Below are 18213 nucleotides of genomic sequence, written 5' to 3' on the forward strand. Positions count from 1 at the left end.
TGAACCGTATGTGCAGTTGACGGACTTTGAGCGAGGGCGTATAGTAGGCATGCGGGAGGCCGGGTGGACGTACCGCCGAATTGCTCAACACGTGGGGCGTGAGGTCTCCACAGTACATCGATGTTGTCGCCAGTGGTCGGCGGAAGGTGCACGTGCCCGTCGACCTGGGACCGTACCGCAGCGACGCACGGATGCACGCCAAGACCATAGGATCCTACGCAGTGCCGTAGGGGACCGCACCGCCACTTCCCAGCAAATTAGGGACACTGTTGCTCCTGGTGTATCGGCGAGGACCATTCGCAACCGTCTCCATGAAGCTGGGCTACGGTCCCGTACACCGTTAGGCCGTCTTCCGCTCACGCCCCAACATCGTGCAGCCCGCCTCCAGTGGTGTCGCGACAGGCGTGAATGGAGGGACGAATGGAGACGTGTCGTCTTCAGTGATGAGAGTCGCTTCTGCCTTGGTGCCAATGATGGTCGTATGCGTGTTTGGCGCCGTGCAGGTGAGCGCCACAATCAGGACTGCATACGACCGAGGCACACAGGGCCAACACTCGGTATCATGGTGTGGGGAGCTATCTCCTACACTGGCCGTACACCTCTGGTGATCGTCGAGGAGACACTGAATAGTGCACGGTACATCCAAACCGTCATCGAACCCATCGTTCTACCATTCCTAGACCGGCAAGGGAACTTGCTGTTCCAACAGGACAATGGACGTCCGCATGTATCCCGTGCCACCCAACGTGCTCTAGAAGGTGTAAGTCAACTACCCTGGCCAGCAAGATCTCCGGATCTGTCCCCCATTGAGCATGTTTGGGACTGGATGAAGCGTCGTCTCACGCGGTCTGCAGGTCCAGCACGAACGCTGGTCCAACTGAGGCGCCAGGTGGAAATGGCAAGGCCAGCTGTTCCACAGGACTACATCCAGCATCTCTACGATCGTCTCCATGGGAGAATAGCAGGCTGCATTGCTGCGAAAGGTGGATATACACTGTACTAGTGCCGACATTGTGCATGCTCTGTTGCCTGTGTCTATGTGCCTGTGGTTCTGTCAGTGTGATCATGTGATGTATCTGACCCCAGGAATGTGTCAATAAAGTTTCCCCTTCCTGGGACAATGAATTCACAGTGTTCTTATTTCAATTTCCAGGAGTGTATGTAGTTATTGTTAAAATTATATAATCAGTATTACAGTCTTATGAAATAATGATAACAGGAATCATGTTTTAAAAATAATTTAATTTCATGCCCGGAATACAATCGAACCCTTTTGTTTTAACCCCTCAGGGAATTTCATTTTATCGCTTTATCTAGAAATTGGGTTATCATTGTAATTGATGTAACAGCAGCCATATTTTTTAAAAGTGGATTTGAAATGGGGTTTTTCTCATTTCTGTTACAATCCATAAATATATTCCAGAACTATATTGAACAGCGAACTTCACTAAAAATGTTGTTTTACTGTTCACCAATACAATTTAGCTCCAAAATTTGAGAAAAAATCCTTTGAGTATATGAATTCATCTGTGCTTGGAATACGATAGATGGCTTGTTGGCCGGTATGTTTTGAAGCGAATTACAAGGCAGTCACTAACATGTCTCTGATCCACTGACGTAACTCTGAAAGTCATTAAAATATGACGGATCCAACATTCCGTTTTCGGCAGGAAGGACACTGCGAACTGAAATTTTAGTGCGTGCGTCAACTGGAAAATAAAATTTGTACCTAACAATGTAATGAGATTTTTCCACGCTCAACTTTACTTTTCTTTACTTCACGGGTAGCAGACGTTCTTTCTGAACATCGAATAGTCTGTCGGAGAAATGGAATAATATTTACTGAAGAGTGTAGTCTTGTTAAACGTAGTGTCATGGCAAGTGTTTAACAAAGAAGGTTGCTGTGTTACAGCAAAGCATTTTCAGGGAAATTTTTATTAAGTTGCATTGCGTGTAGTGGATAGATTTCGTTTCCAGTTATTTGTTTGGAGGAAAGATGTTCTATTGCCATTCCCGAAGTCATAAGTGTTTTCATTTTGTAGAAAAATAAGCGTGTGAAAGTCTGTGCCAACTGCCCTGATTCACCAGATCTTCATCCTGTGATACGATCTTACCATATTAAAGGGATGCCAGTCGAAATCCTCGACTTGTGACGGTATTTATCTTGCATGAAGGGGAACAGATTTTAGGTTCTTCATAAGGCGTCGGTAACCTTACAAGTAGTTTTGTTTATATAAATTACCTACGAAAATGAGGTGGTTTCATGTTGCGTTGCAAGGAAACTAACATTCCTGATAAAATACTACGAGTATTCACATTTCGCTTGCGTTTTCATCTACATCTACACCCACATCTACGTGATTGCTATACACAATAAAGTGCCTGGCAGAGGGTTCAATGAATCACCTTCAAGCTGTCTCTCTACCTTTCGACCCTCGAACAGCACGCGGAAAAAATGAGCAATTAAATTTTGTTGTGCTAGTCCTGATCTCTCTTATTTTATCGTGATGATAATTTCTCTCTATGTAGGTGGGTACCAACAGAATGTTTTCGCAATCGGAGGAGAAAACTAGTGATTGAAATATCATGAGAAGATCCTGTCGCAACGAAAAATGCCTTTGTTTTAATGATTGACACTCCAATTCACGTTTCATGTCTGTGGCACAATCCCCCCTATTTCACGATAATACGAAACGAGCTACCGTTCTTTGTACTTTTTCGATGTCATGCATCAGTCCCACCTCATGCGGATCCCACACCGTGTTGATAGCAGTCTCTTTAGTAGACATGTTGCACCTTCAAAGTGTTCTGCCAATGAATCGCAGTCTTTGGTTTGCTCTACCCACAACACTATCTATGTGATCGTTCCAATTTAGATTATTTGTAATTGTAATCCATAAGTATTTAGCTGAATTTACAGCCCTCAGATTTGTGTGACATATCGCGTAATCGAAATTTAGCTGATTTCTTTTAGTACTCATGTGAATAACTTCACACTTTTCCTTATTCAGGGTCAATTGCCACTTTTCGCATCATACAGATATCTTATCTAAATCATTTTGCAAATCTTTTTGATCATCTGATGACTTTACAAGACGGTAAATGACAGCATCACTTGCAAACAAGCTAAGTGGGCTACTCAGATTGTCTCCTATATCGTCAATATAGATCAGGAACAATAGAGGGTCTGTAGCGCTTCCTTGGGGAACGACCGGTTTTACTTCTCTTTAACTCGATGACTCTCCGTCTATCACTACGGACTGTGACCTTTCTGAGAGGAAATCACGAATTCAACCGCACAAATGAGGCGATAATCCACGGACACGCAGTTTGGTTAGAAGACGCTTGTGAGGAACGGTGTCGATAGCCTTCTGGAAATCTAAAATGTACGAACACAGTGTATGTTCCAAAACCGTACTGCAAATAGACGTTACTGATGTGGGCTTGTAATTCAGCGGATTACTTCTATTTCCCTTTTTGGATATTGGTGTGACTTGAGCAATTTTCCAGTCTTTAGGTACGGATCGTTCTGTGAGCGAGGGGTTGATTATAATTGCTAAATATGGAGCTATTGTATCAGCATACTCTCAAAGTAACTTGACTGGTATACAATCTGGATGCCTTGCCTTTATGAAGTGATTTAAGCTGCTTTGCTACACCTAGGATATCTACTTCTATGTTTGTCATCTTGGCAATTGTTCTTGGCTGGAATTCAGGAATATTCACTACGAATTCTTTGGGGAGTGAGTTTCAGAAAACCATGTTTAATAACTCTGCTTTAGTGGCACTCTCATCACTGACTTCACCGTTGATATCGCGCAGTGAAGGTATTGATTGCGTATTGTCACTGGTGCGCTTTATGTATGACCAGAATCTCTTTGGGTTTTCTGCCAGACTATCAGTACCATCGCTTATTAATTTATGTGGTATATATCTCGCAATTGCCGTCGATACTATCTCTTTGAAATCATTCCACAACTTTCCTACGCTTACATGATCAGATCGATAGGAATGGAGACTGTCTCTTAAAAAGGCGTTAAGAATATTTTTATCAGCTTTTGTACTTTGCGTTTCTTTTTGACGGTTGTGGGTGTTACGGAATTCAGCCTTGCAGCAACTGCCTTGTGGTCGCCAATCTCTGTATCTGTCATGATGCTCACTATCTGTCCAGCATTATTTGTTGCTACGAGGTCAAGTATGCTTTGGCAACCATTTACGCTTCGTGTGGGCTCATAACCTAATTGTTCAAAACAATTTTCTGGGAAAGCATTCACTACAATTTCGGATGACGTTTTACGCTTTTTTTTCGAGCACATCGAGGGTTGAATGAAGTCACCACCGACTATAATTGTGTGAGTGGGGTACCTATTTGAAATGAGACCCAAGCCTTCTTTGAACTGTTCAGCAACTATATCTTCTGTGTCGGCGGTTGGAAAAACGATCCAATTAATAGTTTAGTCCAATTGTCTAGTATAGCCTCTACCCATACTATTTCGCAGGACCTATCTACTTTAATTTCACTACAAGGTAAACTACTTCTGACAACAATAAATATTCCGCCACCAACGGTATTTAATCTATCCTTTAGGAACACTGTTATGTCGTTTGGAAAAATTTCCGTTGAACTTATTCCCGGCTTTAACCAGCTTTCCGTACCTATAATTATTTGAGCTTCAGTGCTTTCTATTAGAGCTTGGAGCTCTGGTTCTTTCCCCACATAGTTACGACAATTTTCAACTACAATACCGATCTTTTCTACAACTACATTACTGTGTTTCACCTGCCCCTTTTAGACGGACGCCCTTTGTGTGGTTTCCTGGGACCCTCTATCCTCAAAAACCGCCCAGTCCCTTCCACACAGCCCCCGATACCCGAGTAGCCGCTTCCTGTGAGTTGTGGACTCCTGGCCTATTAAGCGGAACCCACAACCCGATGGCGCAAGTCAAGGAATTTGCAGCTTACATGGTCACCGAACCGCCTGATCCTCTGATTCAGACTCTCCAGTCGGCTCTGCACCAAAGGACCACAGTCGGTTCTATCGAAGTTGGTGCAGACGGTGAGCTCCGCCTTAATTTCGCAAGCAATACTGGCAGTCTTTACTATTTTCGTTAGGCACCCGAAACCAGACAGAATCTTCTCTGATCTAAAGCGACACACGCTGCAGTTGGCTGCACCCTGTAGTCTTCGTGGCATCCGGTATCACCCTTTCCACATCCGGAATGGCTCCCCACGGTATGCACACGGAGGGCACACTGGCTCTCTTTCCCTGCTTGGTAGACATTCATGCTCCTAAGGAGCCTCATTATGGTCCTATTGTTGGAGCTCGCAACTACCAGCAAATCCACCCTCTGTGAATGCGGACTGAGATACTCCCTCTGGAACATGATGGACTACTGCATCCGGCTTAGAGACTTAGTTACCCACAGATAACGCTCGAAACCTGTTCGTTAAACGAACAGGGAAGGCCCTACGATCGATCCTTTGAAATTCTTTCACTTCCTGACAGACTTTGGAATGATCTCCCACTCTACCACAGCCACAAATAACGCACATACTACGATAATAATCCTTATCTTAACCATTTCTTGAACTCCAGAAATCTATCCCAAACACTCGGTAGTTTAACGTAGTTCCGACTCACCACAAGTGAGGGGTCAGTCTCAGTGCAGGCAGTACCCCGGGCAGCCACAGCAGTGGACTGATTGGGGGACATGTGGGACATGCTCGAAGTCCTTCCCGCGTCCAATCCCTCACAGTGTTGCCGTTTGGTAGCAGCCTCAAACTGTGAGATGGAAGCCAACACCACCTGGAGCTTAGAGGGAAGGGTCACCAACTCAGCTCGCATCTGTACATAGCAATCACAGTTCATATCCATTGCTGAAGTCGCTCCTGTTTGAAGTTCGTAAGAATACGTAACAAATAAACGGTGTACTTGCCTTATTAAAAGCAGAACACGAGGTGCTCTGTCGCCGACGATCTAACCGAAACGAAGGTACACTAGTGTGCTGTGGACGTGACATCCATGGCTGAACTGTTTGGACTTTACGGTGTATATGTATTATAAACATTTAGTTGACCGCTGACCATATGACAAGTGACTATCCTGGAACGTGGAATCCAACTCCAGTTGCAGACTGGCCTGTCCAACGACTTGCAGTGGCGACAAAACTTTGATTTTTCAATATTTGGCGTCATTGCTGACCGAATTAAAAATTTCAAATTGCTCTCATAAACTGTTCATTTAGAATCATACTCTCATGTTGAAATATTAACAGAATAAGCCTTGTTTTACAGTATAGAAACTGTGTAACTGTGTTGAGGCACCGTATCGGATGGCGAGCAAATTCCAGGATTTTATTCTTTCAGAATTTGAGGACAAGAGCACTTATCGACTTCCAACAAACCTTACAAATAATTCAAGAGCATAAAAACCTTTACTCCCTAACCCCCCCTCACACACAAAAAATTACGTTACACATAATTCAATCCCATACGAAACTTTTTTCTCGCTTATCCCCGCTCTACCACCACCATCACAACTGCGCTATCCATGCAGTAAAACTTCAGCACCAGATACAAAGTTTTATTACAATGAAATGCAAAGTTTTATTACAATGAAATGCAAACCCTTAGCTGCATACAGGCGTTGAAATAAGTCTACGGGACAGTTGAAAATGTTTGCGCCGACCGGGACTCAATCCTGGGATCTCCCGCTTGCATGGCAGACGCTCTGTCCATCTGAGCCACCAAGGACACAGAGGAGAAGGCGACTGCAGGGACTTATCTCTGGCACGCCTCCCGTGAGACACACATTCGAACTTTTTGTCCCGCACTATATTCATAGGGCCCCTGCCCATTATACTCATTACTCGCGGCTTTTTGCCGATTCCCGTAGGAGGTTTGTGCATCCGCACAGAAGAAGATGGTCAAATGGCCGGTGAGCCTTTTAAAGACAGATTTTCTGCATTTTTCCAATTCCATGTCAATGCTGAAGTTGGTGATGGGTTCCCAACGAATCTTGTTGTACTACTGCTTCTGTTAGTGGCGACGATATAATATAAAATTTGTTTTTATATGCTGATTATGTAAAGCTTTCAAATCTGAAGTTGTTTAATGGTATACTTTTCACGTCACTGAACAATATAATGCAAGGAGGAAGCGTTCTCGAGCTTCAGCAATGATTTATGGGTAAGTATTCCCCCAAACTGAGCTGCACTACATTTGTACTAATTTCGTCGGCGACAGGAGTTAAAACTTCGTCTTCTTTCTTTCTTAGGTGAAAATATACTCTGATGAGCCAAAGAAACTGGTACACCTGCCTAATATCGTGTAGTGCCCCTCCAGCACGCAGAAGTACTGTCCATAGGTTGGTGAGAGTACGAGGGGGTGGAAATGTCTTCTGAACAGCACGTTGCAAGGCATCCCAGATATGTTCAATAATGTTCATGTCTGGCGAGTTTCGTGGGCAGCGGAAGCGTTTCAACCCAGAAGAGCGTTCCTGGAGCCACTTTGTAGCAATTCTGGACGTGTGGTGGGTCGCATTTCCCTGCTGGAATTGTTCAAGTCCGTTGGAAGGCACAATGGACACGAATGGATGCAAGTGATCAGACAGGACGCCTACATACGTGTAACGTGTCAGTCGTATCTAGACGTATCAGGGGGTCCCACATCACCCCAATCGCACACGTCCCACACCATTACAGAGCCTTCACCAACTTGAAAAGTCCCCTGCTGAGATGAAGGCTCCATGGATTTATCAGGTTGTCTCTGTACTCGTACACGTCCATCCCCTGTATACAATTTGGAAAGAGACTAGTCCGACCAGCAACATGTTGCCAGTCGTGCGGTTCCGAAAGCCCATATCGATGATGTTTGATTCAATGGTTCGCACGTTAACACTTGTTGATGGCCCAGCGTTAAAATCTGCAGCAATTTGCGGAAATCTTGACTTCTGTCACATAGAACGATTCTCTTCAGTCGTCGTTGGCCCGTTCTTCCAAGATCTTTTTCCGGCCGCAGTGATGTCGGACATTTGATAATTTACCGGATTCCTGAGGTTCGCGATTCACTCGTGATATGGTCGTAGGGGAAAATCCCCACTTCATCGTTGCCTCGGAGATGCTGTGTCCCATCGCTCTTGCGGCGGCTATAATAGCAGACACTTGCTGTCTTATATAGTCGTCGCCGATCGTAGCGCTGTATTCTGCCTGTTTACATGTCTCTATATTTGAATAAGCATGCCTATACCACATTCTTTGGCGCTTCTGGGTATTTATTTATCATACACTGGAACACTCCATTCACGAAAAACATCTTTTGCACTGTGTGACAAAGCTGCGTCTATGTCTGATGTTGGAAGTTCACAGAAACACCTCAACATTAAAATTTTCTGCCGATCTCTAATCCACATTCCTTCCTTCCGACTGATTTATCTCTTTTGGTCTAGTAGTCCTAGAAGAAGAAATACCGAGGAGCAATAGTTTAATCTAACGTTGCTCACAGATTTACTCGACAGAGGAGTGCGCGTTGTTGTAGAACTTCCCGACTACCTTGCCTACCGCCAGCAATGCTTCTACCGATTGAGCTCGCGATCGCTCACCGTGAAAGCTGTAGTTCTTCAAGAACTCCTCTTTTACTTTCCCAACCTGATACACCTTACCTGCTGTTCTAGCTCAAGCTGTCACATTCCTTCCAGTATCGCTGAAGTACACAGTTTCATGTCTCCGAAGTTCTACAAAAGACCAATCCCCAATAAAGAAAGAAGGCAACATTTTTCAAATTGTTGTCCATTTGGAATGATCTCCAGAAGACACAAGTATTTCATATAAAAATTCATAATTCTTGCTAAATATTAACTGGCGAAATCACAAGGCTGCAGCCAAAACAACTCCTGCTCACATACAGTTTTATGATATCTTTGTACTTTTGCAAAGTGTCAACATTATCATCGCCTATTTTAAAAATTAAAGTGCCATACAAAAGACATAAATGTATTTGCAGATAGATTCGTCAAGATAAACTAAAGAGCCACCCAAATACGGAAATCGTGCTTGCTACTTTAATAGACAAACACTGTGTTTTGGCGTAGAGTGTCATGAAAAACTTACGAGACTCGTTTCACAAACCAGATTTCTTTTCCGAAAATACTTTTATTTTCAGCCATATGTTCAACTTCATTCGTAAACCCTTTTCACACTGTGTAACTTGTTAAATACTTCTGTCTGGTCTACCGACATTTTTCGGAGGAGAGTAGGAGAGTGTTCATCTCTTTCTGGAAGTAAAACTCCTTGGCTTTAACACTTTTAGGTTGTTAATGAAATGTGACTTATTGGTAACAACAGGTCTCGATTCTAACCTTCGATAAAATTAATAAGAGAAAAAGAAAATAAAACGATACACAATTGTTTTAACATATCAGACAAATTTATTAAGCATACAAAACCATTCATTGTTCAAAAATAAGAAAACAACTAATCTTAAACATTTTAACATGCAGATCTGTGTCATTAGTGAAGTGATGAGCATCTTTGTACAGTCCTCACAGCCATTAACTAGTTGTAGAATCGATCTGGTTAGTCGTATTCAGTATCCATAATCACCATCGTAGCCTCCAGCTCCAGCGCTGCCGCCTGCAACAGCATCGTCTAGTGAGCTACTAGTACATCTGCTACTGATCTACGGCAATGACACAGTGACCACGAACAACTCATGAGAAAACACTGCTAAATTGTGGGGTCTAAAACTGCTAGAGTCCTCCCCGTACATCGCACGCCGTGACAGATACCCACCTATACATGAAGGTACATTATTTCTTTATAACGAGGACTTACCGTGATGCGAGTGGTGCACGACGGGGTGGAAGCCGGACTTGTCTGCGTGGTACTTGACGGTGCGCACGCTGCCGTCCGCCTCCTTGAGCGAGTACTCGCCCGTCACCACGTCTCCGTCGCGGTGCTCCTTCTGGGAGTGGTGGTCCCCTGTGTGGCCGTCAGACACCCCGTACTCGAACTCGTACTTCGGGTACGCCTGTGGCAGATGAATGAAGATGGAAACATTGGTTACTCCGTTATAGACAATATTACTAGTGAAACTTCTTGCCAGTTACAATTACAAATCGGAGTAGCACTCGAATGGGAAACTTTCACCTTTCGTGGACAATGATTTACTTCCAGCAGTACCTCTCCCCTATTCTCCAGCCTCTGAACCGGGCCTGGACAGCTCAGCAGGTAAAAGCACTGCCCATGAAACATAAGGTTCTGGGTTCGAGTCTCTGGTGCAAAGTCTTAATCCGCTGGGAAATTTAAAAACAGCGCAATCTCCAAGTATAGTGAATAACTAATCCTGGAATATTAGAACTGAGGTTCTGCTTCCTATTGAGGTCTCAACAACGAAGTTAGTAGTAACTATAATACTGAGCTGCGGCTTCATGTGTGAGAGATAGCAAACATGGGAAATATCTTCAAAGTGACAGAAATATGTTGAATATTTCTTCTGTATGCTGTTCTTCAGCTACAAATAGTGTCAAATGCACTATAATAAGAGTCCTCCAAAGCATATATACAACACAATATTACACATTTACATATACTGATAACAAATTGATTATATTTAGGTACACTTGAATATACGCCATGCTCGAAACCGATGGCAATGAATAAAAAATACAAAAAAACAGCTCTGGTGGATTACCACTGCAAAGAAATATGAAGGCCTATATAAATAGAGAATCTAGATAAAATTCGTATGTTTGGTACATTGTTCTGCAGCAAATTATGTACTTCGTCCGCATAGATGCTTTGTCACACGATTTTAACGTTGGATCCTTATGGAGAGATTCATTTAAATTTATGACTTGCACTCAAAAATTTCCAAGTTCAGCAGTGTGCCTGTGGACTTATTGAATGGAATGACCATCTACTGAGCACAGAATAAATCAAAATGAGAAGAAAGTAATCATAAGTAGCAGAAATGGAGTCAGTGATAAAAACTTTACATCAAAGCTGGAGGTCACTAAATAAACAAACTGATGGCATTTCGCAGTCTTGGAGGCAAAACAACGTATTAAGGACGAAACAAGGACACAAAAAGTAGACGAACGTAGGAAAAAGGGCATTCCTGGCCAAAAAGGAATCTACTAGTTTCACACATTAACCTCAATTTGCTGAAGAACTTTGTGAGCCTTAAGGCACGAGAAGCAGCAGTGCGTGGTAATGAATCATGGACTGTGCGGAAACTGGAAAAGAAGAGAGTAGGCAGCTTTTGAGATGTAGGGCTCTAGGATGAACTGATAAGACAGTAAATAAGATTCTCTACAGAATTTGCGGAGAAAGGAACTTGTTGAAAAAACTGAAAAGAATTAGGGCCAGGATGGCAAGACTTAAGACGTTAGCGAGTATCTCCCATGATAATAGAGTAAGTTGCAGAGAATAAAACCTGTAGTGAAAGACACAAATTGGAACATATGCTACAAATAATTGACTAGGTTGGATGTAAGTGCTACTCTGAGATGAAAAGGTTAGCACGAGAGAGGAATCCGAGCCGGAACCAATCAGAGGACTGCTGATAAAAAATGACAAAGATAGAAAATTCTGCATCAGAACAGGAATTAGGACACAAGTAAAAAATAAAGACGCAATCGTACCTCTCTTTTTTCCCAATTTCTGTGAAATCTTCACAGTGCAAAGAAAAATACATACATATCAAAATACAGCCACAATCACAATGCCGAATATTGTACTCGTGGCAAACACTCGTAGCACAACTTCTCATGGGGAGGAGATATTTATTGAAGCATAATCATTCTTTTTCTTTATAAAATTAGCTTTTTAGACGTCCTTAACTGTGGGGACAAGTAAATTCTGTAAGTAACATGAAGTGGCCTAACCCTTTACAACACGTTATCCCGTCAGCATACAATATACAGTGTGGAGACTTACAAGAATAACTCTCACGATGTCCTCGTCTTCATTTGCGCTTTGCCTTGCATCTATCGCATTTTACTGAGAAGTTTGCCATTCAAGTTGCAGAACCTCATTTCCTTATACCAGTTCGTTTCTATCATTGATATCAGGCTTCTTCCGCAAACTCATACTGTTGCTTTCCCCACCCTGTTTCACCTTCTCTTACATATGTAATCTATCCACTAGTTTTTATTTGAGCTAGTAGCCTGCTTCTGCCCCGTGTTGGCTATTTGTGCTATCACCCTTTCCCGCCATTTCTCTCTCGCGCGCTCTCCCGCTCTATTTTAAGATTTTCTGTCCAATGCAGACTGATACTTTCATAGATTGCGTTTTCTTTTTTATGTCGTTCTAATAGCTGTTAATTTTCACAAGCAGCACTTTTGTACGACTTTGTAGGCAATCACTCCTGTTTAGCTCTCTTCCATCCGTCTGAAAATCTGGAGACACGATGATGGGTCGACAGAGGCGTTCGGATAACCGTCAACGCATTCCAGACTTCGTCCTTCCCAAATTATAATCACTATAGTACTTGAACAAACAACCATTCAAAAAGCAGATGCAGACACTCAAAAGGACGCTCCTGGCATCAACAATAGGGAAATTTGCAGATCTGTTAACATTCTCAAATTTTCGAGTGTCCTTCCTTTTTCGTGTCCCATTCAACTAGGTCTGACAATAAGCTTTTACAGTTCCATCCCACTTACAAGGCAGTCAACATGTACCTCACGAAACGAAAAGAAAATTGTTAATGAAGCAATTTAACAAAGAAATGCCGTTAACAACCATGCACCTTGTTAGCAATTGAAAATACTGACACATATTTACCGTCGTTATTTCGCTAATCGTTCGCGAAACTCTCGCTAGGTGGAGACACTAATTATATCATATTCAAGCGAATGGTCTCCCAGACTGTGTTCTGCGGAATACCGGTGTTCCGCAGTAAGTGAGCAAGTGTTGCTCGAAAAACTATTACTAAGATGGCCATTTTTGCGACGCTTTGGCGATAATAATTATTTTTTAAATAATTAATTATGATTTCCGTGTTATGATTTGAACTAGTCACTGAATAAAACAAGTATATTTCGCGTTTTAAACATGTTGATAAACTTTAAAATAAACGTAGTGTTCCCTCAGAGTATCAGGTGTCTCAAAGTGTGCCGTCAGAGGAAAAGTATGGGAACCCCTTTTCTAGAACCCTGTAGCGAGACGTTTACGAACTTGGCGTGCCTTCATTACAGCTGACAGAGTTGCCAGTGCCTGGAAAATAAAGTATCTGTAGCATCATCAGAACATTAATGTTAAACGTCGATTAGTGAGCATCAAAGGGTAATAAAGACAGATACAAAAAGGGAATCTAGAGTGTAATTTCAGATACTGTCAATGACACTTCACACTGTCAACTGGAGCACACGATGTTTCCAATTCGCTCTTTTATACGTATATCTCTTGACCGCACTTGGTAGATAAATTACGTTTGACAGGTTTACACTGTAGTCATAATCGGAACTAAATATTCTGTATCTTGCTGTGAAAGTAACACGGCGAGTCGTAATCAGTCACTGTGGTGATTAAGAATTAAATCAAGTGACCACAATGACTCTTTGCTTCACGGTTTTGCTTTCTAACAAGATTCCGAACTTTCGGTCCTGATAGTTACTGTCTGAGACGAAAACAGTTAACTGTTATTTATCTATCGAATTTGGTCAGGACATTTATAAATAAAATAGTGTTCAGTCACTCCACTTATCTGTAAGCAACGGAACGTGAAAATCATGTGTAGGTCGTTAGAACACCCACAATCTTAATCATGGACGTATTCCGCATGGGTGCAAAGCATGCAAGCTGGACAAGATGTGCTGCACCTGCGTGCGCTTCCTATAGGCTTCCTATAGGCTCGAAACCTATAGGCAAAGCGATGTGGTAATCTTTAGCCGTTTGTGACGTAACACCAAGCTCGTGTGAAAGATGGATAGAGGCATGCAGTAGGAAGATTGCATTCAGCACGTTTACGTTTTCTCTTCTCTTATCCTGGATCCAACATGCATTAGTGAATTTACTGATGGATGAATGCATCGTGTCAAATGTGACTGAATGTTATTTTAGCAAAACCAGTGACTGTAACAGTGACGTTGTTGTAAATGTTTTTAACGAATCTTACGGTTGTCGGTGAAAACTATTTCTATTAGTTCCCTGTCTCAGTAATTTAAATACAGAGAAAAAAACATAAATTTCAAACGAACATTTAATCCTGATAACTACAACGAAACAATTTGGTTACGTGGCAGTGAAACATTTCGTACACTGTTCTGTTGGCCATGTTTGTTTCTTGGAAAGGACAGATCTCTTTGGAACAATAAATATCATGGTTAAACGGATCTTAATAATCTGCACACTGCAATTCCACAGTACGAAAAATAAGAATCCCATATCCATGTATGGATAGCCCTGGGCACATCTGGAAAATGTTGGATTAATTTGCTATTAGATAAGAAGACACATGCAAGAATTTTAGAAGCACAATGAACCAGTGAAACACAGTCGTCAAACTGAGAGACGGACAGAAGCCACCTGCTATTTATGACATCTAGCATACAGGAAAAGCTGCGACTCCCACAATAGATACAATTACTTTGGAAACAAAAAACTAATACACAATTGCTATCAATTAAACACGTTGAATTCTCATTATGTTACGAGACATTCTATTTAACTTCCATTGGTGCCTGTCTGAAGATCACATTACACTGACAGACGTTATATTAAACATTGTGCAGTCAAAATACTTATAATTACATTTTGGGGAAAAGAAGTGGGAGACGTGAAATCTGTGCATTAAGATATACAATGGCTTTGAGAAAATAGGGTGCAAGGCTGAAGGAAGGAGGAGAGAAAGGAGAATTGCACAGAAACGTATGAAAACGATGACTAAAGGAGAATGTACCTTGAGATATTAGGTACTACAATCATGCAGTTAAACGTTTTATTTGATTTGCTGCCTCACTTACAGTTTAGTAATATGTTTGACTCAAAGAAGTTCTCAAGTTTGGCAGATGTGTTTCCCATGGAGGCATTTGAAAAATTAAGGACAATGTACAAAAAGTTTTTTCATATTGTTGGATTAAAGTCTGAAATGTAGATTATGTTTACGTCAAAACCTCTTACAGACAAGTTTTCGAAGGAAACATAAGGTTTCCTGCATCAAAATTTACTTCACATTGGACTTCCAGAATCTTATAAGCTCTATGTATTGATTTTAACCAGCAGGCTACATCGTCATCAGTAGAACGATCATTGACCACAACGAAAAGAATAAACACTTCCGTCTGCACTATCCATCTTGTTCACAGAAAAGGACCTGTTGATGCAGATTAAATTTCAGAACTCATTTTTCGATGACATTGCCGAAGAGTTTTGCAAGAAGAACCGCAGAGCTGAAGACCAGAAGGAGACAGTCCGACAGCAAACAGCTCCAGTCATTCTACCAAGAAGGAGGTACACGACTCGTCTGTAGTTCAACCATGCCTAGACGGTCAATACCGCCGTTCGATCGCCTCCACATGGTTTCTTTGTGCCAGGAATGGCTCTCGACAAGGGAAGTGTACAGGCGTCTCGGAGTGAACCAAACCGATGTTGTTCGGACATGGAGGTGATACAGAGAGATAGGAACCGTCGATGACATGCCTCGCTCAGACCACCCAAGGGCTACTACTGCAGTCGATGACCGCTACCTATGGACTACGGCTCGGAGGAACCCTAACAGCAACGCCGCCATGTTGAATAATGCTTTTCGTGAGGCCACAGGACGTCGTATTACGACTCAAACTCTGCACAGTAGGCTGCATGATGCACAACTTCATTCCCAAGGTCCATGATGAGGTTCATCTTTGCAACCATGCAGCGCGGTACAGATGGGCCCAGCAACATGGCGAAAGGACCGCTCAGGAATGGCATCACGTTGTCTTCACCGATGAGTGTCGCATACCATACAATCGTTGGAGACGTGTTTGGAGGCAACCCGGTCAGGCGCACCGGTTTAGACTCACTATCGAGCGAGTGCAGCAAGGTGGAAGTTCCCTGCAGTTTTGGATTGGCATTATATGTGGCCGACGTACCCCGCTGGTGGTCATGGAAGGCACCATAACGGCTGTACGATATGAAATGCCATCCTCCGACGGATAGTGCAACCTTATCGGCAGCATATTGGCGAGGCATTCGTCTTCATGAACGTCAATTCGGACCCCCATGTTGCACATCTTGTAAATGACTTCCTTCATGATAACGACATCGCTTGACTAGAGTCGCCAGCATGTTCTCCAGACATGAACCTTATCGAACATGCCAGGGATAGATTGAAAAGGGCTGTTTCTGGACTACGTGACCCACCAACCACTCTGAGGGATCTACGCCGAATCGCCGATGAGGAGTGGGACAAACTGGACCAACAGTGCCTTGTGAATAGTACGCCATGACGAATACAGGCATGCATCAATGCAAGTGGACGTGCTACGGGGTATTAGAGGTACCGGTGTGCTCAGTAATCTGGACCACCACCTGTGAAGGTCTAGCTGTATGGTGGTACGACATGCAATGTGTGGTTTTTGTGAGCAATAAAATGTGCGGAAATGATGTTTACGTTGATCTCTATTCCAATTTTCTGCACATGTCCCGGAACTCTCGGAAGCGAGGTAATGCAAAACTTGTATTGATGTGTACACATGTTTTGAGACGTAATAGTAGTAGTGATTCTGAACAAAAAACTTCATATGAACAATGCCCTATTGTGAATGGTTTCCGAGATAGAACACGTTTAATGTCACTTTTGTACATTCTTCTTTGATCTCTCGAAAACCGCACACACCAACGAAAATGTGTCTCAGTACACAATTGAACTAAATTAAATTTGCTTCAATATAGGTCCTCTTTTTTTGTCTAGGATTGTTTGCGAGAGACCGTGGGAATATTGAAAATCTCGCGAGACGCGGGTGCGCTGTAGGTTAAGTACTTTTTGGAGACTAGTTTGAGGTAGTTTTCCGACTTGATAGACCACAAGCGTCCTGTATCAAAATATTCGTCTCAACTTCCTCTATGTTATTGTGGTACACTGTAAATAATGACAATTAATAATACAGAAAATAAATAGAAATGTACGTTAAAAGTGTTCTATCTCAGAAACCATTCGGAATAGGGAATATGTCCACTTCAAGTTTTTTGTTCAGAATCAGTAATGCTATCACCCGTCAAAACCCGTCTCCTCCTGACAACCTGTACACACGTGGAACCGATAAGTTTCATTTTGCATGCCTTAACAACATTTTCAGGATGCGCTGCAGCGCTGAACTCACTGAGCCTTCTGGAACTGGAAGCCTATAAAGTCTAAACCTCAAAGATCAACGCCACCTAACTTCTGCTGCTAGGAGGTAATTGGCGTTTCGAGGCGCACCATTAATGCCAGCTACAATATTTTTTAAAAAAAGAAAAATATCGCTGTTATCAACAAACTGAAAAAAGTTGAGCGCAATTATTTACATCCATGTGTAAAGTAGTCGAAATGCTTACTGGCAATTTAAATTCTGTAATACATTATTGAAAAAATATTTTACTGTAACTTTCAGGGCGGCGGCTGCGCCTCAAAGCATTTATGAGCGGCATCTGCGTAGGTCTACTGTTGCACTCACCACGTAGTCGACGCTGTGTCCATGTCCGTGTCCATGGCCGTGACCATGGTCAACCTCTACGGGATGCCCGGGGCCCACGACAGGCGCTGATTGGTGGACGTAAGAGTGCGCGTGCCCACCGCACAGCACCTCCTGCCATCTAGCGGCAGCCGCCAGCACCAGCAGCGCGAACACCATCTGGCGGAAACAGGTGCGACGAGCGGTCAGAGATGGCGGTTACATTGCGAAACACTTGTGCTGGGATAAGGCCCAGCGGAAGAGAAACTCGACGGCACAGCATGCTCAATTCGTTTGGACACGAAGATAATGAGAACAAAAGGACCAAAATGTAAGAAAGGAATGCGAGATGGAGCACTATCTGGAGCGTTGGCGCTGTGCTACCAAGAAGGAAATGGGCACGAACGTCTTACAGGTGTGACCTCGTCCGTGACATTGATAAGTCTACAGGATGTTCAGGCAATGAACAAAAAGTGCATAGCTGCATCATAGCAGCCCAGTGAATGTTGATAATTTCAGTCTCGACACCTAGCTCTAATTACCGAACCATGTATGAAGGTCATCATTTGGACTGCCACCTA

General features: G+C 42.9%; 1 protein-coding gene across 1 annotated transcript in view; it reads right to left on the reverse strand.

Annotated features, from left to right (window-relative positions):
• Nucleotides 1-9401: 9401 nt before the first annotated feature.
• LOC126285154 (cuticle protein 18.6-like) overlaps nt 9402-18213 on the reverse strand; it is a 72084-nt gene continuing 63272 nt past the window's right edge. Inside the window, exons 5-7 of the mRNA XM_049984466.1 lie at nt 17636-17812; nt 9831-10026; nt 9402-9629 (exon numbers count right to left, since the gene is read on the reverse strand). Of these exons, the coding sequence (XP_049840423.1) occupies nt 9583-9629; nt 9831-10026; nt 17636-17812 (420 nt within the window). The 3' untranslated portion in view covers nt 9402-9582. The remainder of the gene's footprint in view (nt 9630-9830; nt 10027-17635; nt 17813-18213) is intronic.

The sequence above is a fragment of the Schistocerca gregaria genome, chromosome 8 (assembly GCF_023897955.1).
Source record: "Schistocerca gregaria isolate iqSchGreg1 chromosome 8, iqSchGreg1.2, whole genome shotgun sequence".
Classification (NCBI taxonomy): domain Eukaryota; kingdom Metazoa; phylum Arthropoda; class Insecta; order Orthoptera; family Acrididae; genus Schistocerca; species Schistocerca gregaria.